The sequence below is a fragment of the Felis catus genome, chromosome B2 (genome assembly GCF_018350175.1).
Source record: "Felis catus isolate Fca126 chromosome B2, F.catus_Fca126_mat1.0, whole genome shotgun sequence".
NCBI classification, from domain to species: Eukaryota; Metazoa; Chordata; class Mammalia; order Carnivora; family Felidae; genus Felis; species Felis catus.
In genome coordinates this window covers 116,420,208-116,437,592 of record NC_058372.1, presented here as the reverse complement: position 1 = coordinate 116,437,592, position 17,385 = coordinate 116,420,208, and the positions used below count along the sequence as shown (strand labels likewise).

At 36.6% G+C, this 17,385-nt stretch overlaps 1 protein-coding gene and 1 long non-coding RNA gene across 9 annotated transcripts in view; one reads left to right on the top strand and one right to left on the bottom strand.

The window, feature by feature from the left end:
- LAMA2 (laminin subunit alpha 2) overlaps positions 1 to 17,385 on the bottom strand; it is a 623,859-nt gene that overhangs the window by 82,719 nt on the left and 523,755 nt on the right. For all 8 annotated transcript variants that reach the window (XM_045058020.1, XM_045058023.1, XM_045058022.1 and 5 more), the window contains 3 exons: positions 14,094 to 14,196; positions 3,774 to 3,890; positions 1,295 to 1,477 (listed from right to left, as the gene is read on the bottom strand). In XM_045058020.1, coding sequence (XP_044913955.1) covers positions 1,295 to 1,477; positions 3,774 to 3,890; positions 14,094 to 14,196 — 403 coding nt within the window. The remainder of the gene's footprint in view (positions 1 to 1,294; positions 1,478 to 3,773; positions 3,891 to 14,093; positions 14,197 to 17,385) is intronic.
- LOC123385541 lies at positions 7,997 to 17,048 on the top strand. The gene is made up of 2 exons (XR_006598273.1): positions 7,997 to 8,040; positions 16,198 to 17,048. It is a non-coding gene; the product is annotated as an uncharacterized LOC123385541 (long non-coding RNA).

Genomic DNA, 17,385 nt, shown 5'->3' with positions numbered 1-17,385 from the left:
CAGATGAGGATCAATCTGAAGTGGAATGAAATGATCTCTTAAATTTTAAAATAAGTAAAAGAGAATGATATTTACTTTAAAACTAATTTTCAGGGGCGCCTGGGTGGCTCAGTCGGTCGAGCGTCCGACTTCAGCTCAGGTCACGATCTCACGGTTCGTGAGTTCGAGCCCCGCATCCGGCTCTGGGCTGATGGCTCAGAGCCTGGAGCCTGCTTCCGATTCTGTGTCTCCCTCTCTCTTTGCCCCTCCCCCGTTCATGCTCTGTCTCTCTCTGTCTCAAAAATAAATAAACGTTAAAAAAAAATAAAAAAAAAAACTAATTTTCATTCTTTTTTCAGTGTGTGTGTGCGGGGATATTGTGATTTCGTATGCATTAGAACCATTTATTCAGCTGGCAATGATGTTAAAAAACAGCACCCGAATTAGAGAACATGTAACATCAGTAACAGTGTTTTCGTTATTGCACGGATTAAACATTTTGACACCCAGTGAAAATGTTGGTGTATAAATAGAGGGCTTGTCTCTTGAGAGTATCAAGTACAAAAACCAGGCGTCTCTTTTGGTGAAATCACAGAGATAATGTTCTATCACTTCACAGAATGGAAAAAAGAATATAAAAATATCCTAATGTTTATTGACTACAGTTTAATAATTTAAATTATCATTATATTAAGTTCTACCACATTTTCTCAGCAAAATCCTTATGAACTTGACATAATTTAATGCAATCCACAAAAGATGTGAAGAAATATTCTTGATAAAGTACACAAATACTTAAATTTCCTGAAAATGTTAACTAGAATTTAAATAATGAAATATTAATATTTTGTAATTTTAATGCATTTCAGGCCGATATCATTTTAACATCCTGTTAGACAGGTCTGCTAGTAAGTGTAGTCCTTAGCCTCTGTGTTCCAAGGAACTTCACCAACTTGGGGGATATAATTTCTCAAGCAAAACTGTGTTTTCAGTTACACTGAAGGATTAAAAATGTATTTGGCCAAAAGAAGAACAAAAAAGTATTCGGCATCCCTATACCAAAAATCATGCAGACTTTGAGAAGTTTAATTTCCTCTGGACTGGGCAAAATGTGGATGAAGAAAGCACTATGCAGAGCCTGGGGACTTGGGTTCTAGTTCTGGAGCCACAGATGCTCCATTCTGGAGCCCAGTCTATGAGGAGAGCACACAACATCACCGTGGGGTCTCCTCCAGCTCTAAGAGTTATGAGGCTAGGGTACTTTTATAGCGTGAAGAAACAAATGACATGATCAAAGTGAAAAAGGAGATCTTACTGTTCTTCGAAGGATCTTTTACCACAGCATTTGTTTTGGCTATGCTGTCTGCCAGTTGATTGTAATTTTTCTTCAGGCCGTCAAGGTCCTGGTGGAGATCTTTAATCCGTGCCAGCACATGTTTTGCTGTGTCGTTGGCTTGTCTCGCTTTGTCCTTAACACCTTGCAGTTTAGCGGCTGTGTCTGCCAGCAGAAGAAGGTGTAAGGAGCAAAACAAAGGGTGTGGGGTTGGTGGCTTACTCCATGCTTGTCAAAGGGAAAAGGTGGCTTGCCGACCTCAGGGACACACACACAAAGGGAAAGGCTGAACTTTGTCTCATTAGGTTATAGTAAATGAAATAAATTTTTAGCTAAATTAAATTTTCTCAGGGACCTTTGCTACGCATATTTGATTAGCTCTTCCGATAGCAGAGTTATTATTCTAAATGTTCTTCGTCTAAGGGTACATTGTGATTTGCTGCTGAACTTATTAGACAGAGAAATTTATCCATGAGTCATAGTTTCATCTGCACATTCAGAAGGGGGAATGGTGAATGTACTTCAACTTAAAGGTAGAGAGACCTTCTCAGTTCTTTTAGACCATGTGTTTATGTATTTACATTTATTTTTAGCATCGGAAATTTTCTATAAATGTCCTTGCTGCTGAAGGACACGACATGCAATCCTGGAAAGTTAGGTTTTTTTAATGTTAAAAAAGTAAAAACAATGAATATTTCCTGTATTATATAAATGTATGCATTAGTTTCCTTGATCATAATTTGTGTAAAAAACATACACTGAAGAAATAGATGACAACTAGTATGTGTAGACTAGTGGTTAAGACCACAAGCTCCAAGAGCCCCTGGGTGACTAAGTTGGTTAAGCATCCAGCTCTTGATCTCAGCTCAGGTCATAATCTCATGGTTCGTGAGTTCAAGCCCCACGTCAGGCTCTGTACTGGCAGTGCAGAGCCTGCTTGGGATTCTCTCTCTCCCCCTCTCTCTCCCCCTCCCCGACTTGTGTGTACTCTCTCTCTCTCTCTCAAAATAAATAAATAAACTTTAAAGAAAAAAAGAAAAAAAAAGACTACAGGCTCTGAAGTTAAGCTGTGGGGTTCAAATCTCATATATACCACTTTTAACAAGGGCCTTCAGTAGCTTATTTGTTTCTTAAGTTCCACATATGAGTGAAATCATATATTTGTCTTTCTCTGACTTATCTGCTTAGCATAATACCGTGTGTCAGTTTGTCACCTAAAAAATGTGGATAATACTGTTCACTTTATAGGATTAGTATGAGGATCGCATACACTTAACAAGCATATTGGATAAGCACCCAAGAAATCTTAGCACACTTTGTTATTGTTCTTTCATGATATGAAAAATATAAAGGAGAGTGCTTTTAGGAACTAATACCAAACAGCAACTTCAAGTACTTACAATAGGTAGGAAGATATTACAGACAGGGTTCCATCATTAGTGTTTGAAAGCTGAAACATTTAAGGGCTGAACTTCGCGAAGACAGATGTGCTGATGGTTGCCAGAGGGGAAGTTGGTGGGGAGGATGAGCAAAATGGGTGAAGGGTAGTGGGAGGTCTCCCCTTATGTCATGAATAAGTCATAGAAATAAATACACAGTATAAGGGATATAGTCAATGCTACTGTAACAGCATTGTATCAGAAAAGACCATAGCTACACTTGTGGTAGCATAACCTATAGCATAACCTATAGAGGAGTTGAATCAGTATATTGTACACTTGAAAATAATGTAATGATATGCATCAACTATACTCAAAAAAAATGATGTGCAGAAAGGCTCTCACCTGTTACTGTAGGTACTATAATTATCTGCTGCAGCTTTTCAAGAACAGTACTCGTGTGGTTTTATTTTTTCTCATTAATATAAGATTATATTAATTAATATAAGATTACAAATAATATTATTTCTAATAATAATAGTCTTATTAGGAATAAGATTTCCCAGGCTGACACATGGAAGAACAGTATAATCACAACATGGCTCTATTTTCTTTTTTTGCAACATATACCTATGGCTGTCAGCCAGGGTAATAGAGCATAAGACATACCACAGCGTGAAGTATACTTTAATCTCTCATTCTCGCAAAGAAGAATTCATAAGTAAGAAAACCAATATCTAAGTTCCTGACAGCAGTCCAAGTGCAGTGTCAGAAAAAATGGTAAACGTTAGAACATTCTTTAAAAGTTCAGGTCAACTGAAGGGCGCCTGGGTGGCTCAGTCGGTTGAGCATCTGACTTTGGCTCAGGCCATGATCTCACGGTTTGTGAGTTCCAGCCCCGTGTTGGGCTCTGTGCTGACAGCTCAGAGCCTGGAGCCCGCTTCGGATTCTGTGTCTCCTTCTCTCTCTCTGCCCTTCCCTTGCTCATGCTGTCTCTATCTCTCATAAACAAATAAACTTAAAAAAAATTAAAAAAGAAGTTCAGGTCAACTGACACTGAGTGAGGTGTATGGAATGCTTACCGTCGGGAATGGCTGACGACTTTGCCAAAGTGTCATTCAAAGCTCTCAGGAGATCTCCATTTTTAACATCTGCATTTTCTAATCGGGTTATTAAGCCATTCAGATAATCATCATTTTCTGTGGGTAGAAAACAATAAAAAACATGAAATAATTTTAATCATCTTTGAGTTTATACATCTCTGATCTGGATATATCATTTCAAATTATTTTAATATAAAGCTTATAAAAGGCAGGAGAATTAACTTAATTCTTTTAATTAATTGGCATCTATCAATACATATATTTCAGATCATAATATAAAAGAATGTGTTTATGAAATAACCATTTCACTCTCCAACATGTTTTACAACCATGTTTTTTTCTTGGTATCTGATCTTTCTCTGACTTAGTTTGATGGTTTTCTATGGAGAAAAAACTTCAAAAGAATCAATCTTTTATTGCATTCATAATGATGCCCTCTTGACATCATTCCCATGAATATAATTATTTTCAAAATTTCATTACCAAAATGGATCATTTGGATTGGCTTTTAAAAATCTCAAATAGTTATGATTGTTAAGTAGAATCTCCCAACTTCAGTAAATATCACATTAATATTTATTTGAAAGAGAAATACAAATCATAGGAATGAAAAAACTTCTAGTACATTTCTGATAAATTGGCATTTCTAATAGAGAAAATAATATTTTATAAACTGCTCTCAAATAGGCTTTCTATAGGTTTTTTTCTTGCTACCTTAGCATGATTGCTTTAACATTAAACAAAAAAAAAAAAACCCCACTTATTGGAGATAATTTAATATTACAAATGTACATTTTTCAGCTTCTTTCCACTAGTTTTTAACATTGTCCAAACTTTGGCTTAGTTTGTATTATAATAGCAACTAAGAGGTTCAGAGTTTGAGTGTAACAATATAAAGGATAAAGTTATGGAATCTTTTAGGAAAAAGAAAATAAAGATCCAATTTGCTGATAGAACAACATAAGTTTCGAAGCTTTGCTTAAATACACATCAATTTGCAAATATATCTTAAGACTGAATCTAAAAAAAAATTTAAAAAATGGAAAAAAAAAAGACTGAATCTGTCTTGTTTTTTCTCTAAGCATCATTTATTAGTGAACAGTGTAATTGAATAAATGAACGATATGAAATTCTGGGCTTCCTCTAATACTTTTTACCTCTCTGAATGGATAAAGCAGATCATTTCTTAAAAATTTTTTTTAAATAGTTTTTTATGCCACAATTTTTTTCCCTGGCCAGATGCATGTTAATCGTTTCAAATAGCTCTACAGAAATGCAAAATGTAAATAAAAGGCAGAGTCCTCGATTAAAGAGGAACACTGAGAAAGGACCAGGGAAGAGGGAGTCCCCTCCTGGCCTGGACTGGCAGAGACATTCAGTCACAGTAATGACCGGCAGTCTGTGTGTATGTGTATATGATACAGCAACTTCGAGATATATGTGCTATTACCATCTCCAACTTACAAATGAGGAAATGGAGGCTTAGAGAATTTATGTAAATTTCCTAAATTTGCATGATTAGTAAATGGCAGGGAATTCAAATCCACGTGGTCTTATTCCAGAAATTGTGCTCTTCATGGCCACAGTGTGCTAGGGATTGGTAATCAAAGCCGGGATCCGCAGGGCATGCTAGGTGGTGGCGTTCTTCCCCACCCACACTGGCCTCCCTTCCTTTCACCTCAGCTCTCTTCTCATTTTCTCCTTTGTTGCCTTAAAAAATTGGCCCCAGTTAAAGAAATCTCATGAGCCTCACACAAACACTATGTACAGAATCAACTTGGAATATTAGAGAAGATTAGCCACGCCTACGTGCGAAATGACAGGCAGATGTACAAAGTGTTCCACATTTTTACAAATAGAAATAATTACCAAATTAAAGTAAAGCACCTAAGATTAGCGCATACAAAGGAAGAGTAAGATATCATTTCTCATTTATCAGGTTGGGAAAAGTTAAATGTCTGATAATACCAAGTGGTTGCAAGAGTGTTGGTGAAAATTCAAATCGATGTTATTTTCTGAAGGGTGAGTGGGTGCAGATATGAAAGAAAAAAAAAGATCCTTAAGATCTTTCTCATGAAAATGAGCAAGACATACCATATACATACCAACACATGGATATAAAAAGTTGTCAGGGTGGGGTCTGGTGGTGGGTAGGTGGCATAGAACATACCAGAGAACCCTGACAATACTTACAGCAGCAAGGGAGTTGATGGTGGTGTGGGAAGTGGTATACTAAAACCTTTCATTTTGTACCTGGTCATGCTGATCATATTGCTTTCCTGGTGCAGATATTTCTATTCTTTTATTTAAAAGAATTAAAAAAACACAATACAAAATGACTACAGCAACCTGCACTATGGCAGACCGCTATTGCCAACACACAAAACTGTTGTTTTCATCGTTTTCCTGGTACCTAGCGTGGGCAGGCCAGGTCAGGCCAGACTAAGTCTCACACAACTGTGCCGTAATGGCCTTGATTTGGTTGTATGCATACCCCTCGTAGAGGCAGTGCACCTGACTTCTCCGAGGAACTGAGCAGGCCCCTGCCAGCTGGAGAACAACCCTGGCCTTTACTGGCCTTCATCTGGGAAGAATAGCAAAGGGAAAGGAAGATGAATCAAGGATTCTTAACGATCAGTGCTCTGAATGTGAAAAAGAGGACTGAACATATTAATTAATGACCCACTTCATTTCATGTAAGGGCTTTATAGGCAGATAGATTAAACCACTGTTATACAATAGTGAGGTAAGCACAGGCTACAGTTTAATGCATCTGCTTTCAAGCTCCAAGCCAAAGACCTGACGTCACTGAAAAACAAAGCATAAAATATCCCAGCAAAGCATGGTTCTAAAACATCAATGTGTCCATCTCAGTCACTAAGATGTTATTATTTTCAATTCCAGTGCCTCAAAGTATACTTTCCAAGTAATTAGATTTTCTCCTCTGTCAATCATGATTCATCTTTCTTTTAATACTTCGGTTATTTTCACTGTTTGTACTAAAATAAAATCTTTGGATAGGTCATTGAAAGTCTACTTTCAGAAAGAAAGCCAGTCTGATTATGACTGTGATAGCTATATGAACCCCTTACAAATAAAGGGCTGCTCTTTTGATATTAACTTGTAAGTCTTCATCAATTAAGGAAATGGAACAGTACAAATTTTATTTCTTAGCTTCTTGATTGGATTTGATTTTTTAAATAATGAAGCATTCAAAATGTTCTGGAAAGCAAGATCTTCATGTACAGTGACAAAAAAACACATTAGTTTAAAGGGCATCACTTGGTTTATACTATTTTGTGCGTTCGGAGAGCAAATGCTGGCTGAACAAGCAGGCTAATTATTCCAAAGAAAGACCGATCCGAAGCACATTGTTGCTGCTGTCCTTCAAGTTCCAAAGCAGTAATTTTGCTCCTCTGCTTTCCGTACTAGAAAATAAAAATGTGAATATTCTGACCCCACTCTGAATTCTATGTTTCACCTACTTGATTCGGATTCCTTCTTGATGTATCCTTTCTTACATTCTGATCGTTTTTTTTTTTTTTTTCCTGAAGTAGTTTCTGGAATTTCTCAAACCCAATCTAAATACTTTATAGCTTCGTCAATAGAATTAGGTGAATAGAAGCTGTGTACAGAAAAGTAGTGCAGATTTCAAAATGGAAAACTTGAGAAATTATAGCAATGAAAAGCTCAAAAAATAAGCACTCCAAGGTTGGCTTTAAATGAAAACACATATGAGGCAGAATGGCTCCATAGGTGACATGCAAGGAAGATTACATTTGGCCCAGTTTGTACTGTCACATGACCGCAGAAATGGAATTATTAATAGTTAAAAGAACACCTAACGCAATTCTTTAGTTGTCCTTTCTGAAGAACAAGAAAGGGTCAGATTTGTGATTCCTAGCGACATTTAGAGGATTTCCTCTCATTTCCTCGGCTCTTGAACCCAGTAGCTGTAATCAAGTCATTCCTTCTATTTTCTCTCTAGACACCACACTCACCAAACCTCAAAGGCCATACACACATGCTTTCAGCTCTGGTTCCCCCTTTCTCATCCTGTCCTCACACATGAGAAGACAAATGTCCCAAAATGGGTTTGGCAGAGGCAGAGGTCATGAAGTGAGGGGAAGAAGCAGAGCAGTAAGGGTAGACTGCGAACATTCCGGACAATGTCATTTCCCTTTGTTGCCTGTCAGCTGACATTGTGAGGCAGACATATTCAAAACGAAAATCACAAGACAGAGTTGTAAGTCAGTTCCACTAAAAGTACACATTTACTCGTGTCTCTGAAGCTGTGCTGAATAGGGTTTAGAGTTTAGATTAGAACTGGTGACTTTGAACAATGCTATGCCATATCTTAAAGCTGTAAATGTGATTTCTTTCATCATCAATAATGATCTTTTACAAAATTCTAGTCATTAAAAATGTCATGTGGTGCAGTGAAATCCTTATAAGACTTAGAGATGGAAGTTTTGGGTTCAAATGCCAATTCTATCCCTTTTTACATGTATAAATGAGGACAGCACATTTCTTTGTATGACTGATATGAGAAATAAATCTGAGGATATATGAGAAAGTATTGGCTTTATGACAGACAGTAAATGGTAACAAAATAATTCACATTGGCTTGATAATGGCTTTGATGTATTTACCAGTTTTCAATAATGCTGAAATAGGTTTCAGCTAAATATAAGAATGCTTTTAAACAGATTTTAATGAAATATTCTATTTGACTATCCAAACTCATTACGTTCTTCAAATGCAATTTTTAGTTTTTATTTATGCACAAGCAAATACCTTGAGAGAATCTCTCATTCATAAGGATGAAATTCACAGAATGACTATTAATTTTCAAGGGGTCTGGTTAAATGGAATCTCTCCTGCCAAACTGCCATCCAGATAACATTTTGCAATGAACCTGATTACCATGATATTTGTCTTATTATGAACTACTACTTTGATGGATCCTTATCACTTCTGATTTGCTTCTTTAAACAAAGATGAAGGAATATCCTCTCTTTAGGATTTCCTTGTAAAAAAAATCCATGTCACTTTCATTTGTCACAAATGTGCTTTATGTTTTCTTGTGAAGGCACCTTCTAAGCTAAAGAGCAGATTAATAATGTTTGCAGCATTTTTATGTGTGGTTCTGAAGCAGAAAGGGATCGGCATGAGGTCATGTAAAATATCTTGATTTTGACCTTCCTGGTAATGAGAGATTTCTGCTACCTTGGGTATTCATCCACTTATTCATTTATCAAGCATTTGTTAGAATCATTAAGTGTCACTGTGTCACCTTCTTAACTATGGAAGAAGCTCAGTGTTTTTATCCAGCTATGCGTAAAAGCATAGGCTTTGGAGCCAGACTAATTGTGGGCTAAAGTGTTGGTCCCACTGTACAAATGTGGTATAATTCAAATTGCTGGTGTTTATTCAAATCAAATGATTTTGTTTTATATATGAGAGGTGGCCAGCCTTACTAAATTACATAATATATGATTGTGTTACACAATTTTTAAATTTTATTATATTACATGATATATTTTCTTCTATGAACATTTTAAGAACATTGGAGGTACAATTTTCCTCAAATCACTTCACTCTTAGTTTTTCACCCACCTATACAGTCCTTTGTCTTCTTAATACTGAGATTTCCAAAAAGTCTCCCCTCTAGGTCAACCTCACAACCCAGGGCAGGAAGCTGAGGCCTTGCAGAAGGGTGGGCAGCTGCATAAGGAAGAAAGCTGGGCAAAAGTGAGACCCTGCTTCCTGTCCCTGGACTCCTGTCACTGACTTGATAAGGTTGCTATGCCAGTCTTCCCACATTTTGTACTTCTATCCCTCCTTCATGATGTTATTCCTATGTTTCCTTTTCCCCAGATGCTGTCACAGCTTTGAGATATGTCCGATCTCTGATTGCCAATTTTGCCCAGACATGTATATTAGAGTTCCTGTTCATGGGAACCTCTGAGGTCACTTAATGGGTGGGTCTACAGGGAAGCATATTACTGAGAAACCTTGCCCTTAACTGAAAGGGCCAAATGAGGTCTTGTTCATCATGGGCACAATGCTTGAAAGGCCCTCAGTAAATTTCAGGTGCAACTGAATACGCCCTTCCTCCCACTAGAGAAAGGGCCATAATAGGAAATCTGAGGAGAGGAGGGAAGGGGTCCTTGTGTGGTGGCAGGATATCCAAAGACTTAAGATACCAAAATAGAGGCAAATCCTCTCTTCAGCCAGTGTAACAAGAAACCAAAATGACCAGACATTAAAACACACTTATGGTACCTCTAGGACAAGCTCTGAAGCCCGACTGTGAGCCTGCTCATTTTGTTTTGGCCAGCAAGGTATTCTAGAAGAAATTGAATTAGAATACCTTCAAGTAAGGCAAGTACTGTCTGGTCCAACAATTCCTACTTGTCCATATCTGCCACTACTTTGTCACTTTACATTTGAACTTCTACACCAAGTCCAACCTGATTTCATTATCTTGATTTTCTCTATTCACACTCCCAAGGAGGAACTACAGCTCTGTATGAAAACTCAGCAATTTCTATGGGAAAAGGTTGTTTTGTTCTTCAGACCAAGGGAGACTAGGGGATCCAGGCTCAATTTCATCGATTTAATCCAAGAATTATTTTTTTTTTTGTCAATGGAACAGATTTTGTCTTTCATATGCCTATCTTTAGAAAGGCTGATTTTGGCAAATGGTAGTATGTGAATTCAAAGGCGGTACATGTTTAGTAATGAAAGAATGCTTTGGACAAAATTTAACTCCTGCATCATACTTTGGTTTAACAGCACTACAGCATTTCTGTTTATTCTTTTTTTTTTCTAATCTAAAATAACATCGTAGAATCTTACCAGGTGAGTAATTACAACTGTATTACATTCATGAAGGGAGAACTTTTCTGATATACTTGTCTGGACGGAAAGCCCAAGTGTTAGGAGGATAAGAGCATAGAATAAAAATATTGATTAATTTGATAAAAGTTCATGTTTGGGATAATTTTGTTACTGTTCTTTGTGCTGGACAGTACTACGCGTCATGCAATTCACCGAATCAATATGTCTGCGTTTGGGAATAGATCTTTTTATTTCATACGAGTGTCATCCAGTTTATAGAAATGTTATCTATTCACTCATAAGTGATTGATGTCACTTATTTGTATGAATACAAAAATTAAGGATAAATTAAGAAGTAAATAATATTGAAAACTTACTCTATGTAAGATAAGGTACATAATTGTAAAATATTAGTATTCTCAACCTTGTAATATACCATCCTTGACTTCATTCCTTGCCTTATACACATTCCATGAGAACTTAACTGGCTATTTTATTGACAAAATCTCTTGTCAATCTGCAAAGTAGTGTTAATTCACCTGCTGTTATTAATTCATCTTCTAACTCTTCTCGATCATCAATATGTCCCAAGTTCCATATCCATCAAGGAAATGATTTTTACCTCCATAGACATTCAATCAGTGTAGACTGGTTTCCAATTTCAACTGTGTACAAGGGCGAATTTACTTTTAACAAATGTATATTCAAAAATTTAAAAGCAAAACAAATTGCTCCTGGCAAGTTCAGACTCCCTCCAGGCAAGGGCAGCATGAAAATGGCAGGGAGAAGCACTAAGTCATTTGTGACTAAAGCACGGACTAACCGGATTGTACCAAATTGAACCAAGTAACAAATTAGAAATACAGAGGGTATACTGGCCTCCCCATTTTTATTCCTTCTCACTCCAGGCACCAGAGAAAGGGAAATGACTAAATCTCGATTTTAATAGCTGCTGTCAAGAGTTTTGCTCTGTAGGGCCTATTTCAGCAGTTCCTGGTGGTAATATATGGCATTTCTCTGATTAACAGCCATTTTATAACTTGTGTAATTGGCCACAAATCAGGGGAATGTCATAATGTAGCAAGAAAACATTCCCATCTCCGTCAGAGCCTTGGCTTGGATTTTTGGAGAAATTATTACAGAAGTAGTTTGTGGGTTTTCATTACTTTAAATAATGTACTACCTGAAGTACAAAAAAAGACATTTAAACTAATGAACATTTCTGTCTCCTAGCCCTTTCTACTATGCCTGTCTTTAGACTTCTTTTTTGTTTTTAGGAAAAAAAATACTCTAAAGATTGAATTATTTCTTCATTTTTATAACACCAGTATTTTTAGGAAAACAGAGGGAAGGGCAGGGTTGGGAGTGAGGTGCGGTGACTCAGGCATTCATCTCAGGAGTAAAATTTAAAAGGGCACTTTAATCAAATGAAAAATATTTTGATGTAATATTTTAAAAATTAAAACTAATTCAAAGAAGATCTATCATACACAAAATATTAAACTCTGAAATCAAAAAGGATTTGACCCCCCACTTGTATGACCTAACCTCACTCACTTCACCTTAATCCTAGCTCTGAGCAAAGGTATTGGATGGGAAAGAGTGGCCACAAAGTAATGAGGTCAATTCAATTTGTCCAAAAGGAAAATAGGTTTGGATTCTATTGTTACTCTTTAGGTTAGGATAAGAGCAAGTCCTACATAGAACTACACAGAACTATGTTTATAGAGGTTTCTTTCACCTGTGACACACAGTCCAAATTATACAGTACCATGTATAATGCAGGCAGGAGTTGTAATTTCCTACTGGCCTCTATTAGAGACAATGGACAATTAGTTTAAAGCATGACAAATGTAAATGCTTATAAAACCTCTTTTGTTTCGAAGGTTAGTAAAGACGAGTACCATTCTTCTTAAATATTTTTTTTTTGAATATATGTTTATTTCCTGATTTGAGCTAGTCACGGTGATATTATACACCAGAAATGCAAAGTTAAGAAGAAGAGAGCGTGTCTGTCCTCAAGAAGATGGGATATAAGTACAAGGTTGCTGTGGGCTGACAAGTCTATAATAAAGGTAGGCAGTGAGAAGGGGCATGTAGTTCAGATGGAGTATCTAGTTGCCTGGAAATGACATTTGAGCTTAATTTTGAAGCTCTGGTGGAAGGTAATTAAATGAAAAAGAACGAGAGGTGGTGAAGCATTCCAAAGAGAAGGATCGATACTCTGAAATATGGAGGCTTGGAATGGTAGTATATTTTGGAAGGACTGTGAGTATTTCAGTAAGGTTGGGGACATGCATGCAAGCCAGAAAATGGTAAGGAATGAGATGGCAGAGAGAAACGGGAGGCAACTGAAAAAAAAAAAAAACAGGAGATATTTGAATGAAATAATAAATATAATAGCTTACCTAGAGAGCAGCTATATTGAGTAATACATTTTTAATGCAAAGCCCATAATGTACTGAAGTAGATATTTTATGTACTTTGATGACTGAATTAGGAATAAAACACAAGAAAAATGTACTTAAAAAGCATGAAAACTTTTCGGGAAATGTGACCACTATCAAATTGAAAGTTTCGTAAGGACATTCATATGATGTCTAATTCATTCCTTTGTGACTATTATTTCTGAAGCCAAAACAAGTGGGATTTAGTACTCTTAAACGCTTGTTATGCTTTAATTTAAAAGTCACTACTCTGGGGCGTCTGGGTAGCTCAGTCAGTTAAGCGTCTGACTCTTGATCTCAGCTCAGGTCATGATCTCACAGTCATGAGATCGAGTCCCATGTGGGGCTCTGTGCTGAGTGTGGAGCCTGCTTGGAATTCTCTCTCTCTCTCTCTCTCTCTCTCTCTCTCTCTCTCTCTCCCTCCCTCCCTCCCTCCTTCCCCCTCTCTTGCTCACATACTCTTTCTTTCCTTTCTCTCTAAAAAATGATAAATTAATTTTAAAAAAGTTACTATACTTTAGATATAGGCAATATGATGTTATGTAAATTAGGTTAAAAATTATGAAATATTGCCCAGTGCAAAATGAGATATGATGTCAAAATACTGAAAAGCTGCATTAAATCCAGATAATAAAAATAATCATAAAAATCATGGTGAAATAAATTCACTTTTCCAATAGTGTGACAAAATATCCTACCAATTAGAAATATAATTATTTCTTGGGTTGGCTCTTGGGTTGCCTCAGTGGGTTAAGCGGCTGACTCTTGATTTTGGTTCAGGTCATGATCTCATGGTTTTTGAGGTAGCTCTCATTGTGCTCTGTGCTGACAGCATAGAGCCTGTTTGGGATTCTCTCTCCCTCTCTCTCTCTGTGTCCCCTCCCCCCACTCACACGTGTGTGCATGCACTCTCTCTCTCTCTCTCTCTCTCTCTCTCTCAAAATAAACATTAAAAAAACAAACTACAATTAATCTGAAAATAATAATAAAGAGAGGTCATACTAACCTTTGACATTGTTTGCTAACTTCTTGGCTTCATTAAGAACCCCAAAGCTTTTCTGAAGAGAACCTTTGGCACCTTCCTTTAATGAACCCTGAGGACCTGTTGCCTGTGGACAGAGAAAGAATGTCACATATCAACAACCACAGAATTATGGAGTAGACATATCTGGCCAGCAGCAGTATACAGATTTACTTCCAGGGAGGCCTTCTGGGCTACAGAATTATAAATTAGCACACATTGGTGATTAAAGTCAGGAGGCTATCTATTGGGAGAGGAGAAGAAGAGCTAGAACAGAACCCTCAGGAATCCTAACATGTGAGGGGCAGGTTCAGAAAGTGGAGCTGGCAAGGTACCTGGGATACCAGAGCGAAAGAGAAACCAGGAGAGCATGATACTATGGAAGTCAAGAGATGCAGAGGTGGCTCAAAGCATGATGGTTGGCAGTGTTGCAAGGATATAATTGGTCAGAATTAAATGCTATACAATAGTTGAGCAGATGAATAACTGAACACATCTACTGACTTAATCCCTAATCACATTTTACTTGAGTTGTGTGGTAAGGGGGGGGGCAGTTCTTATCTCCTTCAAATGAGGAAGAACACCACTCCCTTTAAAAACACATCTCCAAGTTCTACAGCAAAACAAAGTCTTCTAAATAACAATCTCTGAGCTAAAATCATCTCCTAGCAAAGATGTATTTGTTGAGGCTTGACTTAAAAGAGATGACAAAAAGATAGCAGCATGATATGGGAAAAGGATCGTTTAACCTAATGTCTAGTTATCTGTCTTAATAGTGTTTGTTCCTTAGCAATCATCACATAATACACATATATCATCACATAATACATTTATACCAAGAGATAAATCAAATAGGATCTTATGTGTAAAGTTTAAATTGGAAAAGTATTTCAGGAAGCAGAAGAGCTAGAGAATGCTAAATATACTTACTGTTGAAGTTATAAAGCTAATTCAGGTTATCCCAGACCTAACACTCTTAAAAGATACCTGCAAGTGCCTCAGTAACGTGTTTTTGTTTGTTTGTTTTTAAATCAGTCACATTATTTGAGCATTAAACTAGGAAAGATCACAGAACTTGATACTGTTGTGGTAAAATTTACTTTCAGGTATTCTCCTAACAAACTTTAATCTAAATGAATCAGTCAGAGAAAGAGAAATGCCATTATGATTTCATTCATATGTGGAATTTAAGAAACAGAACAGATGAACACAGGGAAAGGAAAAAAGAAGAGAGGGCGGCAAACCATAAGAAACTCTTAACTACGGAGAACAAATTGAGGGTTGATGGAGGGAGGTAGCAGGGGATGGGCTAAATGGACAATGGGTATTAAGGAGAGCACTTCATTGTGATGAATCACTAAATTCTACTCCTGAAAATAATATTACACTATTATGTTAACTAAAATTTAAATAAAAACTTGAGGGGCACCTGGGTAGCTCAGTTGGTTGAGTATTTGACTCTTAATTTTGTCTCAGGTCATGATTTCAGGGTTGTGGGATCAAGCTTGGTATCGGGGCTCAGTGTGGAGCTTGCTTAAGATTCTCTCTTTCTCTCCCTCTACCCTTCTCCCCTGCTAGCACTCTCTCTCTCTCTCTAAAATAAAAAAAAAAAAAATATATATATATATATATATATATATATATATATATATATATATATATATATAATTAAAAAAACCCAAACTTGAAACATTGATAAAAATAAAAATAAAAAAAATAATCTGTTCACAGAACAGGTATCTACAAAAGGACATATTGGATACATCTATACAAATAAAAAGGGAAATGGCGCATATATATCTAGCACTTGCATAAAGAGATTTCTGATAACCCCAGAAAATTATTCTATGGAAAATGGACAGTCTCTTCAACTGAGAACACAGAAATTCTTAGGCCTATAATTTCTCTTGGGAATTAGATACAGTAACATCATATAGTTTCATTTATTAAAAAAAAATAAAAAAGGTAAGTGCATCAATATAAGTGGCACAAATCCAGTATACTTTACTCAAAAAATAAGTCTTAGTTCTTTACTAAGGTCCTATATTTGTTCCAAACTTACATTCCATTCTTACTCCCTTGGTTACAGGTTTTCTGGATCAAAACAGATCAGAGAAAGGAAATTACAAAAAAAGAAGGATGAAGATTCTCTAAATAGGCACATGAAAACAGCAGAAGTGACAGCTGACAATCTGTCTGACAATAGGAAGGAGAAGTTATCAAGTAGAGAAAAAAAATGTAAGGCTCCGAAGTCCAAATCAATTTGGATAGGGATAAAGTAGGTTTCAGTAGCTGCCCGTGTAATTGTAGTAAAATAACTAATGTTGATAATGATGATCCTGAGTCATCCAGATCATATGGGTCACTCATAGCACTAGACAAAAATAGACCAAGATAGAAAGGAAGGAAGGAAAGAAGGAAACAGCTTTCCCTGCAGCCTTGAGATGTGAATGTCTTTCTACAAGAATATAATCTGGCAAGCATTTAACAACCAAAATTTTAAAGCTAATCTTGGATATGCAAAGTGAGGCATGGGGGTAAAGGAAGGAGAGAAAGTTGATTTGCTGCACATAAGAAAATTAATGAAATGAGGTAAGAGAAAAGAGGGGAAGAATCAGACAACATGCAAAGAGGCTAAAGTTTGAGCTGTGAGGGACTATGGATAGTGGTGACCAGTCTTCATTTTTTTCTACCCTTTTACAGATTTCAACAGTTTTATTAAGGGATAAACTTCACATATTTAAAATTTACAGTTTGATAAGTTTTGACATATATACACCCATGAAACCATCAGGACAATCAAGGTAGAAAAACCATCCATTTCCTCTTGATTTCTCCCTTGCACCCCTCCTTGACTTCCTCTCACCTCTACACAAACACTGCTTCTCCTTTCCATCACTGTTCATTTGCATTTAATAACATATTACATAAGTGGACTCATCTAGCTTGTTCTTTTTTGTTTGGCTTCTTTCACTCAGCATAATTATTTCAACATTTGTCCATGCTGTGTATCAATATGTGATCCTTTTAAAAATTAAATGGATATGCCCTAATCTATTCATTCACCTCTTGTTGGACATTTGGGCTATCTCCAACATTGGCCATTCTAAATTGAGTTTCTAGGAGCATTTGTGTACAAGTCCTTACACGAACATATGCCTTCATTTCTCCTGGAATGAATACCTAGAAGTGGAGTAGTTAGATGATATGGTGGTATGTTTCAGTTTTTGAGAAACTACTACCCTGTTTTCCAAATTATTCTTGCTACTTTAAATTC